General features: G+C 42.2%; 2 protein-coding genes across 4 annotated transcripts in view; one reads left to right on the top strand and one right to left on the bottom strand.

The window, feature by feature from the left end:
* The first annotated feature begins 3,021 nt into the window (after positions 1-3,021).
* LOC101155280 (uncharacterized) lies at positions 3,022-5,525 on the top strand. The gene is made up of 6 exons (XM_011479687.4): positions 3,022-3,181; positions 3,264-3,535; positions 3,607-3,730; positions 3,804-4,050; positions 4,232-4,326; positions 5,237-5,525. The coding sequence occupies exons 1-6, from the start codon at positions 3,114-3,116 to the stop codon at positions 5,463-5,465; spliced, it is 1,035 nt and encodes a 344-aa protein (XP_011477989.3). The 5' UTR covers positions 3,022-3,113; the 3' UTR covers positions 5,466-5,525.
* An 8,619-nt stretch (positions 5,526-14,144) lies between these two features.
* Positions 14,145-17,422, bottom strand: part of LOC101155777 (actin-15A) — a 40,589-nt gene continuing 37,311 nt past the window's right edge. For all 3 annotated transcript variants that reach the window (XM_078952450.1, XM_023958834.2, XM_004072826.5), the window contains exons 6-9: positions 16,040-16,201; positions 15,778-15,969; positions 15,444-15,625; positions 14,145-15,058 (exon numbers count right to left, since the gene is read on the bottom strand). In XM_078952450.1, the coding sequence (XP_078808576.1) occupies positions 14,915-15,058; positions 15,444-15,625; positions 15,778-15,969; positions 16,040-16,201 (680 nt within the window). In that variant the 3' untranslated portion in view covers positions 14,145-14,914. The remainder of the gene's footprint in view (positions 15,059-15,443; positions 15,626-15,777; positions 15,970-16,039; positions 16,202-17,422) is intronic.

Raw genomic sequence — 17,422 nt, 5'->3', positions numbered from 1 at the left:
TATGTTTGGCATCCTATCATGATGCTGTATCATCACCTCCTTCTGGGGATCAAAGTCCTATTTATTTTCTAACAGTATCTTACAGTATTTTACAGTAACTTGAACATACGTGGCTCTGGGCTGAGGAGTTGATTCTAGAATTTACTTGAGCCAAAAAAAACCAAAAAAATTTACTTGAGCCAAGGGTGAAGCAGAATCTGTTCCAGACTGGGGCGCCTTCTTGGGTTTTGGATGAAGCATTGCTTCATAAAGTCTTTGCAGTCTTTGGAAAGGTTTTGCCTGAGTTGGAGCTTTTTCTCCATGAGTTTAGTTGAACTGAAGTTTTTGTTGTGGAGGCATTCAAACAGGACAATTCCCAGCTGCCACACTGTTGTGGGTCTAGCGCTGTACGTGTGTTCATACCACCATTCTGGAGGGGCGTGAATCTCTGTTCCATAAAAGGTGGTGTATTCTGAATGTGTCTCTGTGAAGCAGCTGACTCCAAAGTCAATTAAACGGACTTGTGGGGCGCCTGAACTCATGTCTATCAAGATGTTTTCCACTTTGATGTCTCTGTGGAAAATCTTTTTGTCCTGAAGGGAAATGGCTGCTTTTACTAGTTGTTTTAGGATCATCTTGGCTTCTTTTTCTCCAAATGTATCTCTACAGTCTTCAACGTAAGTCTGAAGATCCACGGCTGGCATTGGTCTCTCCAAAACCAGGATCAGCTCATGTGGCAGCACATACCAGTCTAGCAAGGCGATTGGTGCTCTGCTGCTGGGGGAGTGTGATGTTCCACTCCTGAGTTTCAGCATCACAGCCACTTCCCCAGATAACTGTCTTCCCTCTTCATCCACGTGTTTGCAGTACTGGTATTTATTGGGGACGTGTTTGATGGCAATGTCCAAATGATCTGATCTGCGATAGCCAGCAAACACAGATCCACAACCTCCTTCACCGAGTGGATGCAGTTCTACATATTTAGCCTCAAATCTAAGCTTTGGGTTGTCTTCTTCAGCTGTGTTTCCTCTGAATCTTTTGCCCAGAGGTTGTTCCAGATAGCTTGCTTTTCTCTCTGTTATGGTCAGGAATATAGAATGCAGATTCATCCTTTAGGGAAGGAAACTCAAGGTCCCTTCTTTTCTTTGTCGGTGTTACAGATTCTTTGTCATACTCAGAGATTTTCCTTTTGGCGCATCTTTGCTTGAGTTTAGCATCATCATGAAATTGAACAATGACTTTTAGTGGGTCACTGTGAAATGGAGGATTTTGATGTTTGCTTCCAAGGAAAGCGACTTTCCTAAGAAAACTGCCCTGATTTTGAAACATGGTTTTCATAAAGCTTTAACACTGAGAAGAAGAATTTCAGTCTTTAAAAAGACAACAAAGGTCTTCCTCTCTCAGTGAAGGCTCAGGGGAGTCAACCTGACTGGGTTAGCACCTCTATAAGAGCATTCGGTTGGTATAGTCATCATGATGTCATAAAGCCGTTGGTCACATGCTGTGTGTCATGTTGCCTAGCAACATGACTCTAAGGCATCATCAAATGGCCTTGATGATGACTTAGAGTCATTATGTCATGTTGCTAGGCAACGGAGCTTTTTTCTGAGGACAGAATAGGAATGATGCAATCACTAACAATGCATCAGTGCTCTCCAGCTGTTCAAAGAATGAGAAAAGTCAATGTTGAAAACAGAATCAAGAAAAATATAGAACGAAAAACTTAAAAGAAAAAGTAAAGTAATAAAACATACATTTATAGATAAACACATGTGTTACACATAAACATTATTGCACTTCCATACTTCCTGAGGTCACCAGCAGCTTCCTTTCCAGGTTGTTCCTCCTGAGTTTTCTTAGGAAGTGGAGATGCTGGGCCTTCTCCACTGCTGCTGTGGTGTTTTCAGTCCAGGAGAGATCCTCAGTGATCTGCATGCCCAGGTAGCTAAAAGAGTGAACCCTCTCCACACTGTCTCTGTTGATGTACAGTGGGAGTGTCAGGACCAGGTCTTGAGGACCAACAAAATATGACAGACCCAGGAGTAAGAACTTCAGAGTTTATTTGAGGACCAGAGCAGGCAGGATGATGGCTGAAACTTGACACCAGAGGGAGCTGAGGCAGACTTGTGGGTGATGAGGAATGAGAGGAGGGGAACGGAGCAGAGTCCAGAGCCGGTCTAGGAATGAGGAAGTCCGTGAACACAGAGTTTTGTAGATGAGGAATGTCTTACTGCTTGGTATCTTGAGAGAGGACTTGGCAGTGAGAAACTGGAGGTCGCAGGCAGGTAGGTTGATTGTTGGAAGCTTCAGGCAGGCAGGCAGGCAGGCAGGCAGGCAGGCAGGCAGGCAGGCAGGCAGGCAGGCAGGCAGGCAGGCAGGCAGGCAGGCAGGCAGGCAGGCAGGCAGGCAATCTGAGAGCGTGGAGCAAAAAGCAGGCTTGCAGACAGACTGAAACCACAAAGCATGAGTAAGCTGGGAATCAGGCAGAAGACTTGACGTTCCAGCAGTGAGTGGAGCTGCATGGCAGCAATATATACTCAAGTGAACAGGTGGAGTGAATCAGAGGTGACGAGCAGCAGCTGGGGGGGCAGGGCAGCTGCTGTCATGACAGGGAGTCTGAAACGACGTGATCAGACCCAACTTCTGATCATGTGATCAGATCAGGACATCTGTAGTATCATTTGTGCGTTGGTTTATTATATCACTAATAAATCATACAGCATGTGCACTGTATCTGATTAATATTAAATATTTAAAGCATATTAGATTACTAATAATTAATATATAATTACTATAATTACTATAATTACTATAAACCGTATCAATAAAAAATTGAATTTGATTCTGGAAATTACTGATGTTACACAGCTCCACTTTACACATAGTTTTGTTTTTTGTGTTTTTTATTTGAAGTTAAACTGCAGCTCTTTGTTTTTCACAAAATGATGAAAATGTTTCAGATTAAAGTTAAATTAAAGGCTTATTTATTTTTAATTGTAGTAAGAATATGATCAACAGTCCGTGAAGGCCCTGAAGGCCTCATCACCACGGCAACAACAGCTTTTCAAAACTTCAGTTGAAGTGAGAACAGCAGGACATTTTCAGAAGGAGAAGAAGAAAAAAAGTCTGCCGTTATGATGAACAACAAAGAAACTTCTATTTTTTTAGCTCAAATCCAAAGTTTGGAGGAGGAGCTTCAGAGGTAAACTCCAAACTCTCTTAGCAGGAAATCTTTGAGAAAGCAGAATAAGTTGTGGTCTTCTGTGTTCCTCCTCCTGCTTCAGATGCAGACTCCCACGTGAAAAGCTGAGGTCTGAGAACAGGCTGCTGTCAGCTCAGAGCTGCAGGCTGGAGGAAGACATGAAGGACATGGAGCAGTTCCTGCCGCACCACTCCGCTGAGTTGGACAAGCAGATCCAGGACATGGAGGAGCGGCTGAAGCTGCAGCAGCTCGCCCAGACACCAGAGCTGCAGGCTCTGAAGCTGCAGCTCCACCAGGAGAAGCTGCAGCTTCAGGAGAGGATGGACCTGCTGAGCTCTGAGGTCACACAGCAAGGTGAGCATCCAACATGCTCCTCCATGGAAAGCTGCACACCTCCTCTCCTCCTCATCTGTCCTCCCTCCCAGCCGCTAGAATGAAGGAGCAGCAGGAGGAGCTTAAGCAGCAGCTGCCCGGCGTGGAGCAGCAGCTGCTCCAACGAAGATCTAAAGTCCAATCTGCTAAGCTACAGCTGTGTTCAGATCCCAAACAGTAAAGCTGACAGATACTCCAAGCCTGTCCATGTTGGATGGACCGCAGGCTTTGACTCTTTGTCCTCCAACAGACATGAAGCAGAGGAGACGGAGACATTCAACAGGCTCCTGGAGAGCCGGCTGGCACAGATGATGGAGGAGAAGAAGGAGGAGCTCAGAGAGGTGAAGGAGAAGTCAGAGCTCCTGCTGCAGCAGAACAAAGCTTTGTTCAAGGAGAAAGGCGTTCTTCAGGTCTCTCTCAGGAACTACTGCAGTGAGGTGGAGGAAGTGAAGGCCAACATGAAGAAGGACTCGCTGCAGATCCTCAGTCTCAGAAAGGTATGAGGACCTCTCATCTTTACTAAACCACTGAAGCTTTTCAGGATCTCTAAGCAGCTGTTGGAGGCGGAGCCAAAGGAGGGCCGTCCCACCACTGCTGGAAGTTAGAGAGTTTGTGTCTGAGGACTCAAAGATGGAGGAAGCTGCTGCTGCTTCATCTCATCCCGTTTTACACCTTCAGGACGTGGAGGAGCTGAGCAGGAGGCTGCAGCTGCTGCAGACGGAGGAGGAGGTCAGGACGCCACAGAGCGCGCTCCAGCTGAAGAACGCCCCCAGGTACCAGACGGACCTCCTGCTGCTGCCGCAGATTTCTCTGTTTGGCCTCACAGACGATTGAGCTTCTCCAGCTGAAGTCAGAAAAGATCATAAAGTTTTAGTTTATGATTAGCCTTAGGAGAAGTTTGAGTTTAAACAAACGCATCCATGTGTGTTAATTATTCTTTATTTCTACAATTTATTTACATTTAAATAAAACATGTTTGGAGATGACTTTATTGGAAGAGACAGACTTTTGCTGCATCAGGACAAAAACTATCATGAAGTTCATGACAGCTGTTAGACTGACGCTCCTCCACTCTGACACTTTCTGATCCAACATCACAGAGCTCCTCTGAATGTTATTAAAAACTTATCAAAATAAAAGAACATCCAGAAAAACACTTTAGAAGATAAAAGTCCCAAACAATCATTAATGAACTTTTACTGATGTCAGAGCAGAACTCCTGGATGTTTGAACATCTGTGAAGAAGCAGGACTGCAGTCTGACAGAACATGACCAGCAGCTGGAAATGAAGACTCACCTGGACTTTAGCTTTCAGTCTGGAAGTTGTCATGTTCTTGATAACAATCCAGGTTTGTCTTCATGAACCGTGTCTTTGTTCTCTAAAAAGCTCCTTCATGACAGAGGAGCCATCTTCTCTCTGAGCTGTGAGGCTGGATGCTCCTCTGGTTCTACCTTCTAATTCTGACCTGAAGGTTCTTCAAAATGGACCTGAAGGATGAAGCAGACGTTACAGATTGTTCCAGAACCTTCTGAAAGGATCTCTGAGAGTTTCATGTCATAAAAACCAGCAGAAAAACTTCAGTCTGAACATCATCAGACTTCAGTTTTTCCTCTTCTCTGTGGAACAAACGGCTGCAGGAACTTTCCTTCCTTCACATGAAATTTTCTGCTCTGCCGTTTCAGGAAGTCTATTATCTCACCCATGAAGCATCAGCGTCAAACCCCCCCCACTGCTGCGAAGGGGGGTCAGCAGCAGAGAAGGACTAAAGCCTGTGAGAGGAAGCAACCTCAGAACTCACAGACCCCCCCTCCTTCTGTCCAGAACTCTCACAGACCTCCACGATCCCAGATCTACGACCAGAAGCTGTTGGAGATTCTGCAAAGACAAGAACATCAGAGTCCTTCAGACTGACCCGGACCCCCTGCAGTCTGGTTCTGCAGTCTGGTTCTTCAAATAAATCTGCAGCTGCAGACCTGCCTCCTGCGTCCATTCATCTCTCATGGACAGTTCAGGCTAAAATGTTCAGAAGGTTCATTTAGTTCCAAACTTTCCTTTTCTTTTTTTAATCAACATTAGAACCTCAAAGAGCAGAAGCAGAGAAGCTCACAGAAAAAGACAATCAACAGTTTTTCCAAACATCCTGTTACTTTAAAGAAACAACAAATTCTACATCTGAGAAGGAGGAACAAGCTGCTGCTGCAGAGAGCAGCTCCAAGGCCTCATGTCACCTGAATGTGTAAAGTAGTTCTTTGGTTATCTCTTAAATACAGGAGAACATGCTATAAAATTACATTTACTTTAAAAATGTTTGTAGAAAACAAACACAGTAGTAGAAAATCTAAAGCAGTTTCTAATCATCATATTCCTGAGTCATCTGTGGACATACAGACATTTTATAAAATATCAAAGTAAACCTTCACCTGGATGTAGTAAACAATGATTATTGTTAGTATTATTATGATTGAGTCAAATGAACCACACTAAGCAGAGACAGAAATACTTTAAAATGGAAAAGTACTAAAAACCATCAGTCAAATCCTGCAGAAAGCTCAGAGGAAGCTGGAACCATAAAGTGATGAAGATTAAAAGAGTTTTTATGTGACCAAAGTGAGACTTTGAATTTCCTGAAGGTGAAGCATGAGATTACAGAACAATCTGAGACTAAAATAGACCTGGAATTATTACATAAGAAGAAACATTAAAAAAGTGCAGAGCATCACGTGGGTTGCTGGGCCCTAAACTTTGAACTCTCAGGAGGATTTGACACTTATCTTTTCTTTTTTATGGCACAACTTTTACTGTGTTCTGGTCAGTAATTAAATCATCTTCAACACAAATGAAAACAGGAAGGATTTTAAGACGCAGATAGACGAATGAAGCTGATCATCGATGATAATCCAATTTAAATTTATTTATATAGCCTAATATTACAACAATAATCACCTCAATGGGCTTTATACCAGTAATTGTAGATTCACCTTTCATTCATTCATCTTCTTCTGCTGTTTTATCCCCTTCTGGGTCACCGGGCTGCTGGAGCCTATCCCGGCCACTTGTGGGTAAAGGCAGGGGTCACCCTGGACAGGTCCCCAGTCTGTGACAGGGTGGAATGTCCACAATCACACACCCATTCACTCTCACACTCACACCTAGGGACAATTTAGAGTGACCAATTAACCAATGAAGCATGTTTTTGGACAGTGGGAGGAAACCGGAGATCCCAGAGAAAACTCACACATGCACGAGGAGAACATGCAAACTCCACACAGAAGGGTCCCCCATTGATGTTCTGGTTCAGGTCCCCCAGCTGGGACTTGAACCGGGGGCGTTCTTGCTGTGAGGCAAGAGGGCTAACCACTAAACCACCGTGCAGCAAAACAAGAAAACACACCAACAGTGCAAAACATTTCACTTCCACAATCATAATGAACATAAAGACATAGAAATCTATAGATAATAATTAAACTAAACTAAACTAAACTAAACTAAACTAAACTAAACTAAACTAAACTAAACTAAACTAAACTAAACTAAACTAAACTAAACTAAACTAAAATAAACTAAACTAAACTAAACTGGGCATCCCTGCCCCCTCAGACCAGGGGTGTCCAAACTTTTTTGTTCAAAGGGCCAAAATCTGAATGTGACCCTGGTCTGTGGGCCAAATAAAATATTTTTTTACATAACATGAAAAGCAGAAGATAAAGAATAGGGTTTAATTTATATACCGGTATTTTGATTCTGTATTTATCAAGGTAACACACAAAAAGTTGGAACGTTTTTCTTTGAAACATGTAAATAGAACAGTGAGGCCTCACTGACCGTTTTTAACTGAAAAACAAGATTTAGCTAAAACAAACATGAAAACAGCAAACTGGGATCCTTAATGAGCGATGTGGAGCTGGTCTTTTGACTTCATCAGTGACTGAATGTTGGGCTGCAGCTTACTCACTGATAGGGTTAAAATGTCTTGAATGTGTGAGTCTGTGAGGGTCCCCCTGAGTTTGGTGTTGTTCAGGTTCATGAGACTAAATGTTTGCTCACAAATGTAGCTGCTGCCAAACAGAGATAGCATTACTTGTGTGTTTTTTCTCATCTGTGGGTACCTTTGTGTTGGGATGTGGATAAAAATCTGTCAGGGGTAGTGATGCAAATTTTCTTTTTAGCTCTAAATCACATTTAAACTTAATCAACGGAATGGGGGCTCACGCTGAAGGGCTGAGAAAAAAGCTCCATGTCATCTTCTTGAAGTCCACAAAGCAAAAGTCAAACTTATTTTAGTTGCTCAGAAGTTCTCCATATTCTGGCAACCTATCCACCTCCACATTCGCTTTTCTCAGGCTGGGGAAGTGTGCCAAGTTTCCTTGAGAGAAAAAGTCAAATAAGAATGTGTCCATTTTTATCATTAGCACTACTCTGAGGCCACATAACTACAGGACACAATGGACAAAAAAGAGAGCAAAGAAAGCAGACCCACAAAGACAAACAATGACAGGTTTACTGTCAAACAGACATAAGCACCATGGACAGCGCCACGTCACAGCGACACAACGACAGACACACATGGAGCAGCCCGTGTTAAAATCACAGATAACAAACAGCCAAAAGCCTGTGTGCTGCATGCTATTGGTTCCTGCAGCTCTGGAGCAGCTTCACACAGCTTGATTCTTCATAAAGCTGGATCTGAAGAGTGCCTACAACCTCATCCGCATAGGAATGAATGGAAAACCACCTTTCAACCACCACTGGACACTATGAGTGATGGTTATGCCCTTTGGTCGCTGTTGCGCCGCCTCAGTTTTCCAGGCTTTCGTGAACAATATCTTCAGGGAAATGCTGCAACCTCCATACCATAAAGGAGGGTCAAAGGGCAGGGATGCCCAGTTTAGTTTAGTCTGTTTAGTTTAGTTTTGGTTTATTTTCCTATTGAATTCTATGTATTCATCATCCTTTTGATTTGATTTTTACTTTACAATTACCGCTATGAAGCTCATTGAAACGACTGTTGTTGTGAATTTGGGCTGTGCAAATAAAACTGAATTGAATTGATTTATTTGGACCTGATCTCCTGACCCTGTTCTGACTCTGATTGCCTGGTGCTGGCTCCTTATGAACAGAAGTTAATTCTGGAAATTAAATAACTCTATCTTGCGACATGATAATGTGTCCAAAACCGTCTGCTAAGTAATTAAATGCGTCTGGCAAAGGCCTCTAGAAAAACTGTTTGGTAGAAATTGGGAACTCCTAAAAATTGAATTGTCTAAATCTTTTAGAACATACGGAAGCTCATTTGTTAAAGCTATAAGATCTGAAGAGGAATTTTTGATTATAGAAATAACATCTAACACAAAAACACTTCATCAACCTGCAAAATAAACTGGATGACATGTAAAGAGAGAAAGCAGGAGATGGTTGGAGGAAGGGGAGCAGAACACTGCATATTTCTTTCATTTTGAAAGATTAATGCTAAGAGTAATTCAATACAAAAATTAAATATCCATGGGAATATTACAGATAATCATAAGATAATAGCCAGTTAGAACTCTGACTTCAACAACAACTCTATGAATCTAAATATTGTGAAGAAACTACCAATCTCTTTTTAGAATCTCTCACAGAAACTAAGGACATTGATACTGATTTGAAAGAATAAAATACACTATAAAACACTATTGATACAAGAAGTTATGTCAGCTGTTGAACACCTTAAATAAAACAACAATAAATCTCCAGCAGTTATACAAAACGTTCTCCAAACAACTCGCTGCTTTCCTTCTCCATCTTTTCCTAGAAAGCTTAGGCAACAATTTCCTTCCTCCTGCTTTAACCCAGGGCCTTATAACATTATTACCCAAACCTAAAAATGATTTACTCCTCATAGACAACTGAATCCAATCTGCCTCCCTAATAATTATAAATTACTTTCCTTAATCTTTGCTGAAAAAATAAAAAAGGTTTTGGATCATATAATAGATGAGAATCAGACAAATCTCAAATAATTTCAGATTGATTAAACTGATTATTCAGACTCTTGGCCCGACTAAAGTTTCATCCTTTTTCTCGACTTTTACAAAGCTTTTGACACAATTGAACACAACTTCATACTCAACGCAATGGAAAAATTTGGTTTTGGCCCATATTTTACAGGGGCTGTTAAAACGAGGCATGCAATGTGAAACTGTTCTATCAAACTTTATTCCAGGACCTCTCCACGATTTCTGCTAAAAAGAGGAGTCAGGCAAGGATGCCCCATTTCTCCTCAGTTATTCCTCCTCTGTACCCAACTCCTTACTGACTATAAAACTCAGTCAACCAAAAGTTTTTTCAATAGCAAACCATATAGTCATTATCAATCAACTGGCTGATGATACCACTCTGTTTCTGAAAGATCATTCTCAGGTACCGTTAGCTATTGATCTGATCAATAGTTTCTCTGCTGAATCTGGACTCTGCTTTAACAAAAAAATGTGACTTACTTGCTCTTGAACACTGTGACATCATCTCTATCTGCAATATTCCAGTGAAAGAGTCCATCACCCACCTAGGATTCATCATTTCTAAAGATAAAAAAGCCAGAGGCCACTTAAACTTTGTTCCAGTTATTAATAAAAACAGACATTAAGCTGAACCAAGGACCTGAAAAACAACATCAATGCGGGACCTTTCTGTGTGGAGTTTGCATGTTCTCCCCGTGTATGCGTGGGTTCTCTCCGGGATCTCCAGCTTCCTCCCACCGTCCAAAAACATGCTTCATAGGTTGAACTCTAAATTGACCATAGGTATGACTGTGAGAGTGAATAGATGTGTGATTGTAGAAATTCTACCCTGCGACAGACTGGGGACCTGTCCAGGGCATCCCCTGCTTAGCCCATGAGTGGCCGGGATAGGCTCCAGCAGCTCGTGACCCCGAAAGGGAAAAACGGTATAGAAAATGAACGAATGAACCTTTAAAACAAACTGGTTGAGATATTTTATTAAGAATCCAACTTCAGTTTGGCATTTCATACCAAATTTTATTTTTTCCAAATTAGGAGGCATACGTTTTCTTTTATTTTGTAATTATAATGTGGAAAAGATCCCACTGAAACTCTCCTTCTTCCATAAACAAATGCTTTTCTCCTGGCCACTCATTTACAAACACAATTTTCTTCACACGGATACCACATATGGAACAATAAAGACATTACATACAGACTAAATCTTTATTTTATCCATCTTGGTTTACTCAAACCATCCTTCTGGTTCATCAACTGTTTGACTCAAACTGATCTTTGATGTCACATGAAGAATTTTGCATAAAATACAGCATCAAACTACCTAAAACTGAGATTACCAATGTCCCAAAAGCAATCCCTAAATGTGTTAATGTTATTCAAAAACTCATCATTGCAGAGTCCAACTTTATTACCAATTGACCCAACTAAAACAGAAATTGGCCAAATTTGTTTTTCCTCTTCATGCAACACAAAGTGCCATATAGGCTCACTCTTTCAGAAGGATGTTGTGTCCATTCACTATGTTTTTCCTAATTGGAATAATCTAGTTTACCAGTTAGAGTGGAAAAAGATTTAGAATCTGCCAAAAAAATACTTATTAACCCCTGAAGTGAAAGAATTCTACTTTAAATAAATCCATAAATTCCACCCATTCAGACTAAACCTTCAAAGATTCAAAATAAACATTGATGTAACCGCCTCTTAAGTCAAGAACACCCTGTAGATGCTGTACGTTTATTTTGGAAATGTCCTTTTTCCACTAAACTCTGGGCTAAAGTTTATAATTTCATTTTCGCCCACATAGACTCGACTTCCACCTTTGCTTAGAACATGAACTGCTTGTCCTCAACCACTGTCCATCTCATAAAAAAAGAACAATTGTATTTTAAATTGTTCAAACTGTTGGATTTTGTAGGTAAATGTTTGCAGACAAACTCTAAAGCATTGAAATCTCATGAGTTCTATGAAAAACATTGAATGTTATCAACAAACACCAAGAGGTTTGGAGAAATGTCCAGGTGGTTTTGAAAATGTCATTTCTGCTTCAAGAAAGAAATCCATAGTACGGAGCCCGTGTCCTGACATGGAAAAATCAAATATATACGTTCAAGAACGGAAAAAGAAAAACAAGAATGATCAATTTATTATTGTCTCAATTTTCTTTCTCTTTCGGTTTTTCCCATCAGGGGTCGCCACAGCGAATCATCGTTTTCCACCTCACTCTATCATGGACATCTTCTACCCTAACATTAGCCAACTTCATGTCCTCTGTTAAGACATCCATGTATCTCCTCTTTGGCCGTCCTCTTGCCCTCCTGCCAGGCAGCTCCATCTCCAACATCCTTCTACCAATATATCCACTATCCCTCCTCTGAACATGTCCAAACCATCTCAGTCTGGCTTCTCTGACTTTGTCGCTAACACAGGCAACATGAGCCGTCCCTCTGATGTACTCGTTCCTTATCCTGTCTAACCTGGTCACTCCTAAGGAGAACCTCAACATCTTCATCTCCGCTACCTCCATCTCAGCCTCTTGTCTCTGTCTCACTGCTACCGTCTCTAACCCATAGAGCAGAGCTGGTCTCACCACTGTCTTGTACACCTTTCCTTTGTCTAAATTAATATAAGAAAAATATAATAAGATTTATGATGCCAAAGCTTGCTGCTTCGCCACACCGCAGGGATTCTCCGGATATAGCTCCCAGCTCCGCCGCAGAGCTCTTTAGCTTATCTTGCCGTCATTCGGTCACCTGGCTGGCCAGTCCGGTATGGGATATTGTAGTTTAGGGTCAAATAGGAATAATAATAGTCGGGAGTTGTCTTTTATTAACATACTCGTTAGCAGTCACAGTGTTACACTGTATAACAACAAGACAAATGATCGGCTGGTCGTGATGCGTGATGCATGATGGGACACGTAACATGTAGCCTACTAGCCTTTGGATGTAAAGTGACTGCTAACTAGTATGATGCTTTTGTAGAGCTTTTAGAATAAATAAATCTGATCTCTAAACATCCTCCGTGTCTTCAATGCAATGTAATAAGACACACACAGACAGAAATGTGAAGGTATCTGCTGTAAATCCAAATATTGATCACATTCGTGTTCATTAAATAGACGCCTAACATTATAAAATGATTGGCGGCCTATGATGACACTAGTTTGATAAACCGCTATTATTGAAGGCAGAGCCAGTTCTAAGCAGCTTGCTTTTTGAAAACATTTTGTTGTGCACATTTTAAAGTTCAAATGGGACGATATAACCCACAATCGAGAAGATTTTTATCCTGTTTGGGGATAAAAGAGATGACTGATTGTTGCATGGTCAGGGGGAGGAAGTCTGTAGTACTTGACTCCTCAAAAAGTAAAAGTAAGATTGGGGAAAGCTGGTTTGCAATTTAAAAAGTAAATGCAAGTATTAATAAGAACATATCGATTCTATTACAGATTGAAACTGGTTAACATAACTGACCCGGGGAGAAAATAATACAGCTTTTTGAAAAAGAAAGCTGGATTAAACCAGTCAAAGGATCAACAACAGAGTGGGAAGTTTTTAACCATTTATAGTACAGTCATTACTAAGAGAAATGTTTCTGTAACTAATTAAACCTTATATGCATATTTTTCCAGCTTTTACTTCCTCAGAGCAACAATCAGTCATTTGATGTTCCAGGTGGGGTCCTGGTTTTCACATAAACCGTTGCGTTCTTCCTTTTCCGTCCAGTTATTCGTCATCTGGAGTTGTGCTGGATACAGAAGCCTGTATTTGACGGAGGAGCCGCCTCACCTTACCGAAGGCTGACTGGGTTTGCCCGATGCTTGGGGGGTAATCGGGGAAGATGAAGATGTCTTTTTCTTTCCAGCAGACTCTCTGGCAGAGAATTTCAACACAGTCCTGATGATAGTGAACTTTTGCAACGATGACTCTGGGTTTGTCGTTTTGGCTTCTTTTTTGTAATCCTGGTGAGATTGGTCTATCAGGATTTCCTTATCCATATTTAGTGATTCTTTAAGAAGTTTGGACACTGCTGTCAGCGAGCTGGAGCCGGTGGACTCTGGGATATTAAGTATGCAGATGTTGGAGTGGCTATTTGATCTCCAGGTTGTGATGTGGTAGTTTTGGGTGGTGAACCATCACAAGTTGATGTTTTGGGTCTTTTAGTTGGCGCCATTCCGGAGTATTTGAATTTTCGAAGATTGTTGGCCATTTTTTTAGATTTTAATACACAGTATTCTTAAAGATTAAGATGACAACACATAGATTTCTGACATTTTTTTCTGGCATAAAGTGACTGAAAAGACTACTTTAATTTTTAGCAGAGCTTGTCTTCTATGCTGCCTACTTCTTTGTCTTCTCCATTGCCCCCCCCGCTTTTTGTCTTTAAATGTACTATAAAGAGGACATAGAGATTTTGTGTGTTTGTAGGATTTTTGGTAGCCGGTCTGAGTCTGTTTTATGTTCCCCTTGTGAGTCTGGTGGTCTGATCAGCTCTAGATATGTTGTCCTTTGGTTTTCAGTTAGGTGGGTTAGTTCAGGTGAGTTTGTTTGTTCAGTTAGTCCAAATGTCCTCTGTTAAATGTAAGGCTTACATATTATAGTATTCATTCGACCTCTTTTATTGACCCATTTTGTTTACTAGGACATTTTTTGAAAATGAATACAATTATTTAGACTGCTGTCCAGGTCTGGTTCTGCTCGGTTCACCACATGGAGCTACCATAGAGGTCTAGAAGAAAACCACATAAGGAGTGAATGGAAGGAGAACATGAGGATGGATGGGGTGAGTGGGGAGGATTCAGAGAGGATTGAATGGACGTGGAGCATTATCAATCTAACAGGCACCCCTAATCTAACCCTTGGGCTATCCTTGGCACTTTACCATTGGGAGCTGGGTCATCTAGACCCACTAGACAGTGCGCTGAACCTTTTTTCTTCAATGATTTGTGATCTTCACTGGTGTCCATGGATTACATGAAATCCTCTCCACCTTTATCCACCTTTGTCATGGTAGGGAGAACACATCAAAGTAAGGGTGGGGTCATAGGATAGCACAAGGGTTAAACTCAAAGTTGTACCTCCAGAGAGCAAAGAAAAGTTTCAAACCTGCAGCTGTAAATGACAATGTATTGTCCACAACTGCAACCGGTTTTGAGATGACAAATAGTGTTCCTGCAGAAAACATGGAAGATGGATTCAGATTGACATCGAGCTTTCAAATCCTTCAGGCCAAACCTGAAAGCATCAGCTCCTCTCAAACCAGACTCTTGGATCTTCAATTCAGGCTGTTGAGTAAAGTTCATCTTGTTGGACATCTTTAATTCTGTTCAAGAGGAATCAGAAGTCTGGATGGGTCAACTGAAGCTTAGTCACATTTGCGGTGGACGATGCCGGGACCGGACTCTTCGTACTCCTGCTTGCTGATCCACATCTGCTGGAAGGTGGGCAGGGAAGCCATGATGGAGCCACCAAGCCAGACAGAGTACTTCCTGTCTGGAGGAGCACTGATCTGAGGAGCAGATAGAAAAAAGATTAGTACTAGAACAGCCTCACTTCAGAAGGAAAGTGAACTTAAGCTAACATTAAAAACATTTGTGTGACTAAGAGCTCAAAAGCTGCAAGATTCCTCTTTACACCGTCTAGTCAGACAGTGGAACAACGTTTAACCACTTTAAACTCTTGTTTTGACTGAAGTAATGTTGATCATTTCTCAGGCTTGATGTCACATGTGGGTTGAAACGTTTAAACCTTATACTGAAGCAGGAATTTTGATTGTATTCTAAGACCTTAAATCCTTTCAAGCGACAGCAGATTAGTTGATCAATGCTCATTTTTTTTAAAAAAAAGTAAAGAAAACCCTGAACTTCGGGTTTTATTAGTCACAATGTACGTACATCAATGTTCATGGTGGGTGGGGCCAGAGCAGTGATCTCCTTTTGCATGCGGTCAGCAAGTCCAGAGAGCATGGTGGTGCCACCGGACAGCACCATGTTGGCATACAGGTTCTCATGGATGTCTACGTTACACTTCATGATGCTGTTGTAGGTCATCTCATGAATGCCAGCAATCTCTATACCTGAGGAAGAACAGAGTTCAGAAACCTGAGCTTTTAGAGCGACTGTCAAATTTCAACCATGCAGCTTCCAAACATCATGTGATCAGTATTGGAATATTTGAGGAGTAGGACACCTGTCCCTAATCAAAGCTCAAAATGAAGAGCATACAAACCGAGGAATGGGGGCTGGAAGAGCGCCTCAGGACAGCGGAACCTCTCGTTGCCGATTGTGATGACCTGCCCATCAGGAAGCTCGTAGCTCTTCTCCAGAGAGGAAGAGGAGGCAGCGGTCTGCATCTCCTGCTCAAAGTCCAGCGCCACATAGCAGAGCTTCTCCTTGATTTCACGCACAATTTCATGCTCAGCTACAGAGATCAGAGTCAGTTAGCAACTTCAGCAACCATCTTGATGAGAAGTTCAACGTGTCAATCATACCTGTGGGGGTGAACCTGTAGCCCCTCTCCGTCAGGATCTTCATCAGATAATCAGTCAAATCTCTGCCAGCCAGATCCAGACGGATGGTGGCATGAGTCAGAACTTTCCCCTCATAGATGGGCACAATCTGGCTGACACCGTCACCAGACTCCATCACAATTCCTGCAAGTATCATGATCAGGTTGAGAGTCCTTTAATGTTAGTTATACTAAAACTTCCAGGCCTTACCACTGCCCGGGGACAGGGGGTGGGGTGAAAGTTGTACTCTCTGTAGAAAATTGATTTTGCTTTAATTTCAAGTTAAAAAAACCTATTAAAGTACTATGAAGTAAACATGTACATTTTGTTTGTTTGTAGTATTTTGTAGCTGGTATTAGTCTTAATTATTTTTCCTGTATTTCTATTATAATTTATTTGTAATTATTTATGTCTGGTGGTCTGATCAGACATGCCTGTTGCCCATTTAAGATAAAATAAAGATAAAGATACTTTATTGATCCCAGCTTGGGAAATTGGGTTGTTGCAGCGTCGGCGTTAGGCTCAAGATACAAACATGCACACAATAGACGACAACAGAGAACCAGAACAATCAATCAGAAAGAAACATCAGTGAAAAAGAACAGTTGTATTGCGTGCCACATCAGGAGAGAAAAACAGACAGACCATAAATGACTTTATCTATTGCACATGGACCACAAGGTATAGAGTCCAAAGGAGTGAGGTATGAAAGATCTCCTGAAATGATTGGTGTGACAGCGAAGCTGCCTTAGCCTATTGGACTGCTATTAGTTGTTTTAAATAAGGTGGGTTAGTTAAAGCATGTTTGTTAGTGGCTGTATGGCTCTGTTGGCTGGATGCAGAACTGTTATGCAGGAAACCAGAGTGCATCAAGCTAAAAATAAATCCAATGTGGGTCCATAGGTGAGACCCTTAACGCTACTGCCTATCTGTGTCACGGTCCGGATTCCAGCCCAGGTTTTCCTTCCTTCTCCATTTCAGTCCTTACACCTGCAGCTCCTCACAATCAGCCCAGCATAAAAGCAGCCAAGACTCCTCTGCCAGATGGTCTTCTGTTTCTGCTCTGTTTCAGATCGGCTCCTGCTCACTGGCCACATCCTGCTCCAGCCCTGCTCCAGCCCTGCTCCAGCCCTGCTCCAGCCCTGCTCCAGCCCTGCTCCAGCCCTGCTCCAGCCCTGCTCCAGCCCTGCTCCAGCCCTGCTCCAGCCCTGCTCCAGCCCTGCTCCAGCCCTGCTCCAGCCCTGCTCCAGCCCTGCTCCAGCCCTGCTCCAGCCCTGCTCCAGCCCTGCTCCAGCCCTGCTCCAGCCCTGCGACCAGCCCTGCGACCAGCCCTGCGACCAGCCCTGCGACCAGCCCTGCGACCAG

Source organism: Oryzias latipes, chromosome 9 (genome assembly GCF_053564925.1).
Source record: "Oryzias latipes strain Hd-rR chromosome 9, Olatipes_Hd-rR_3.1".
In the NCBI taxonomy this organism is placed as follows: domain Eukaryota; kingdom Metazoa; phylum Chordata; class Actinopteri; order Beloniformes; family Adrianichthyidae; genus Oryzias; species Oryzias latipes.
This window is presented reverse-complemented; position numbering and strand designations above follow the sequence as displayed.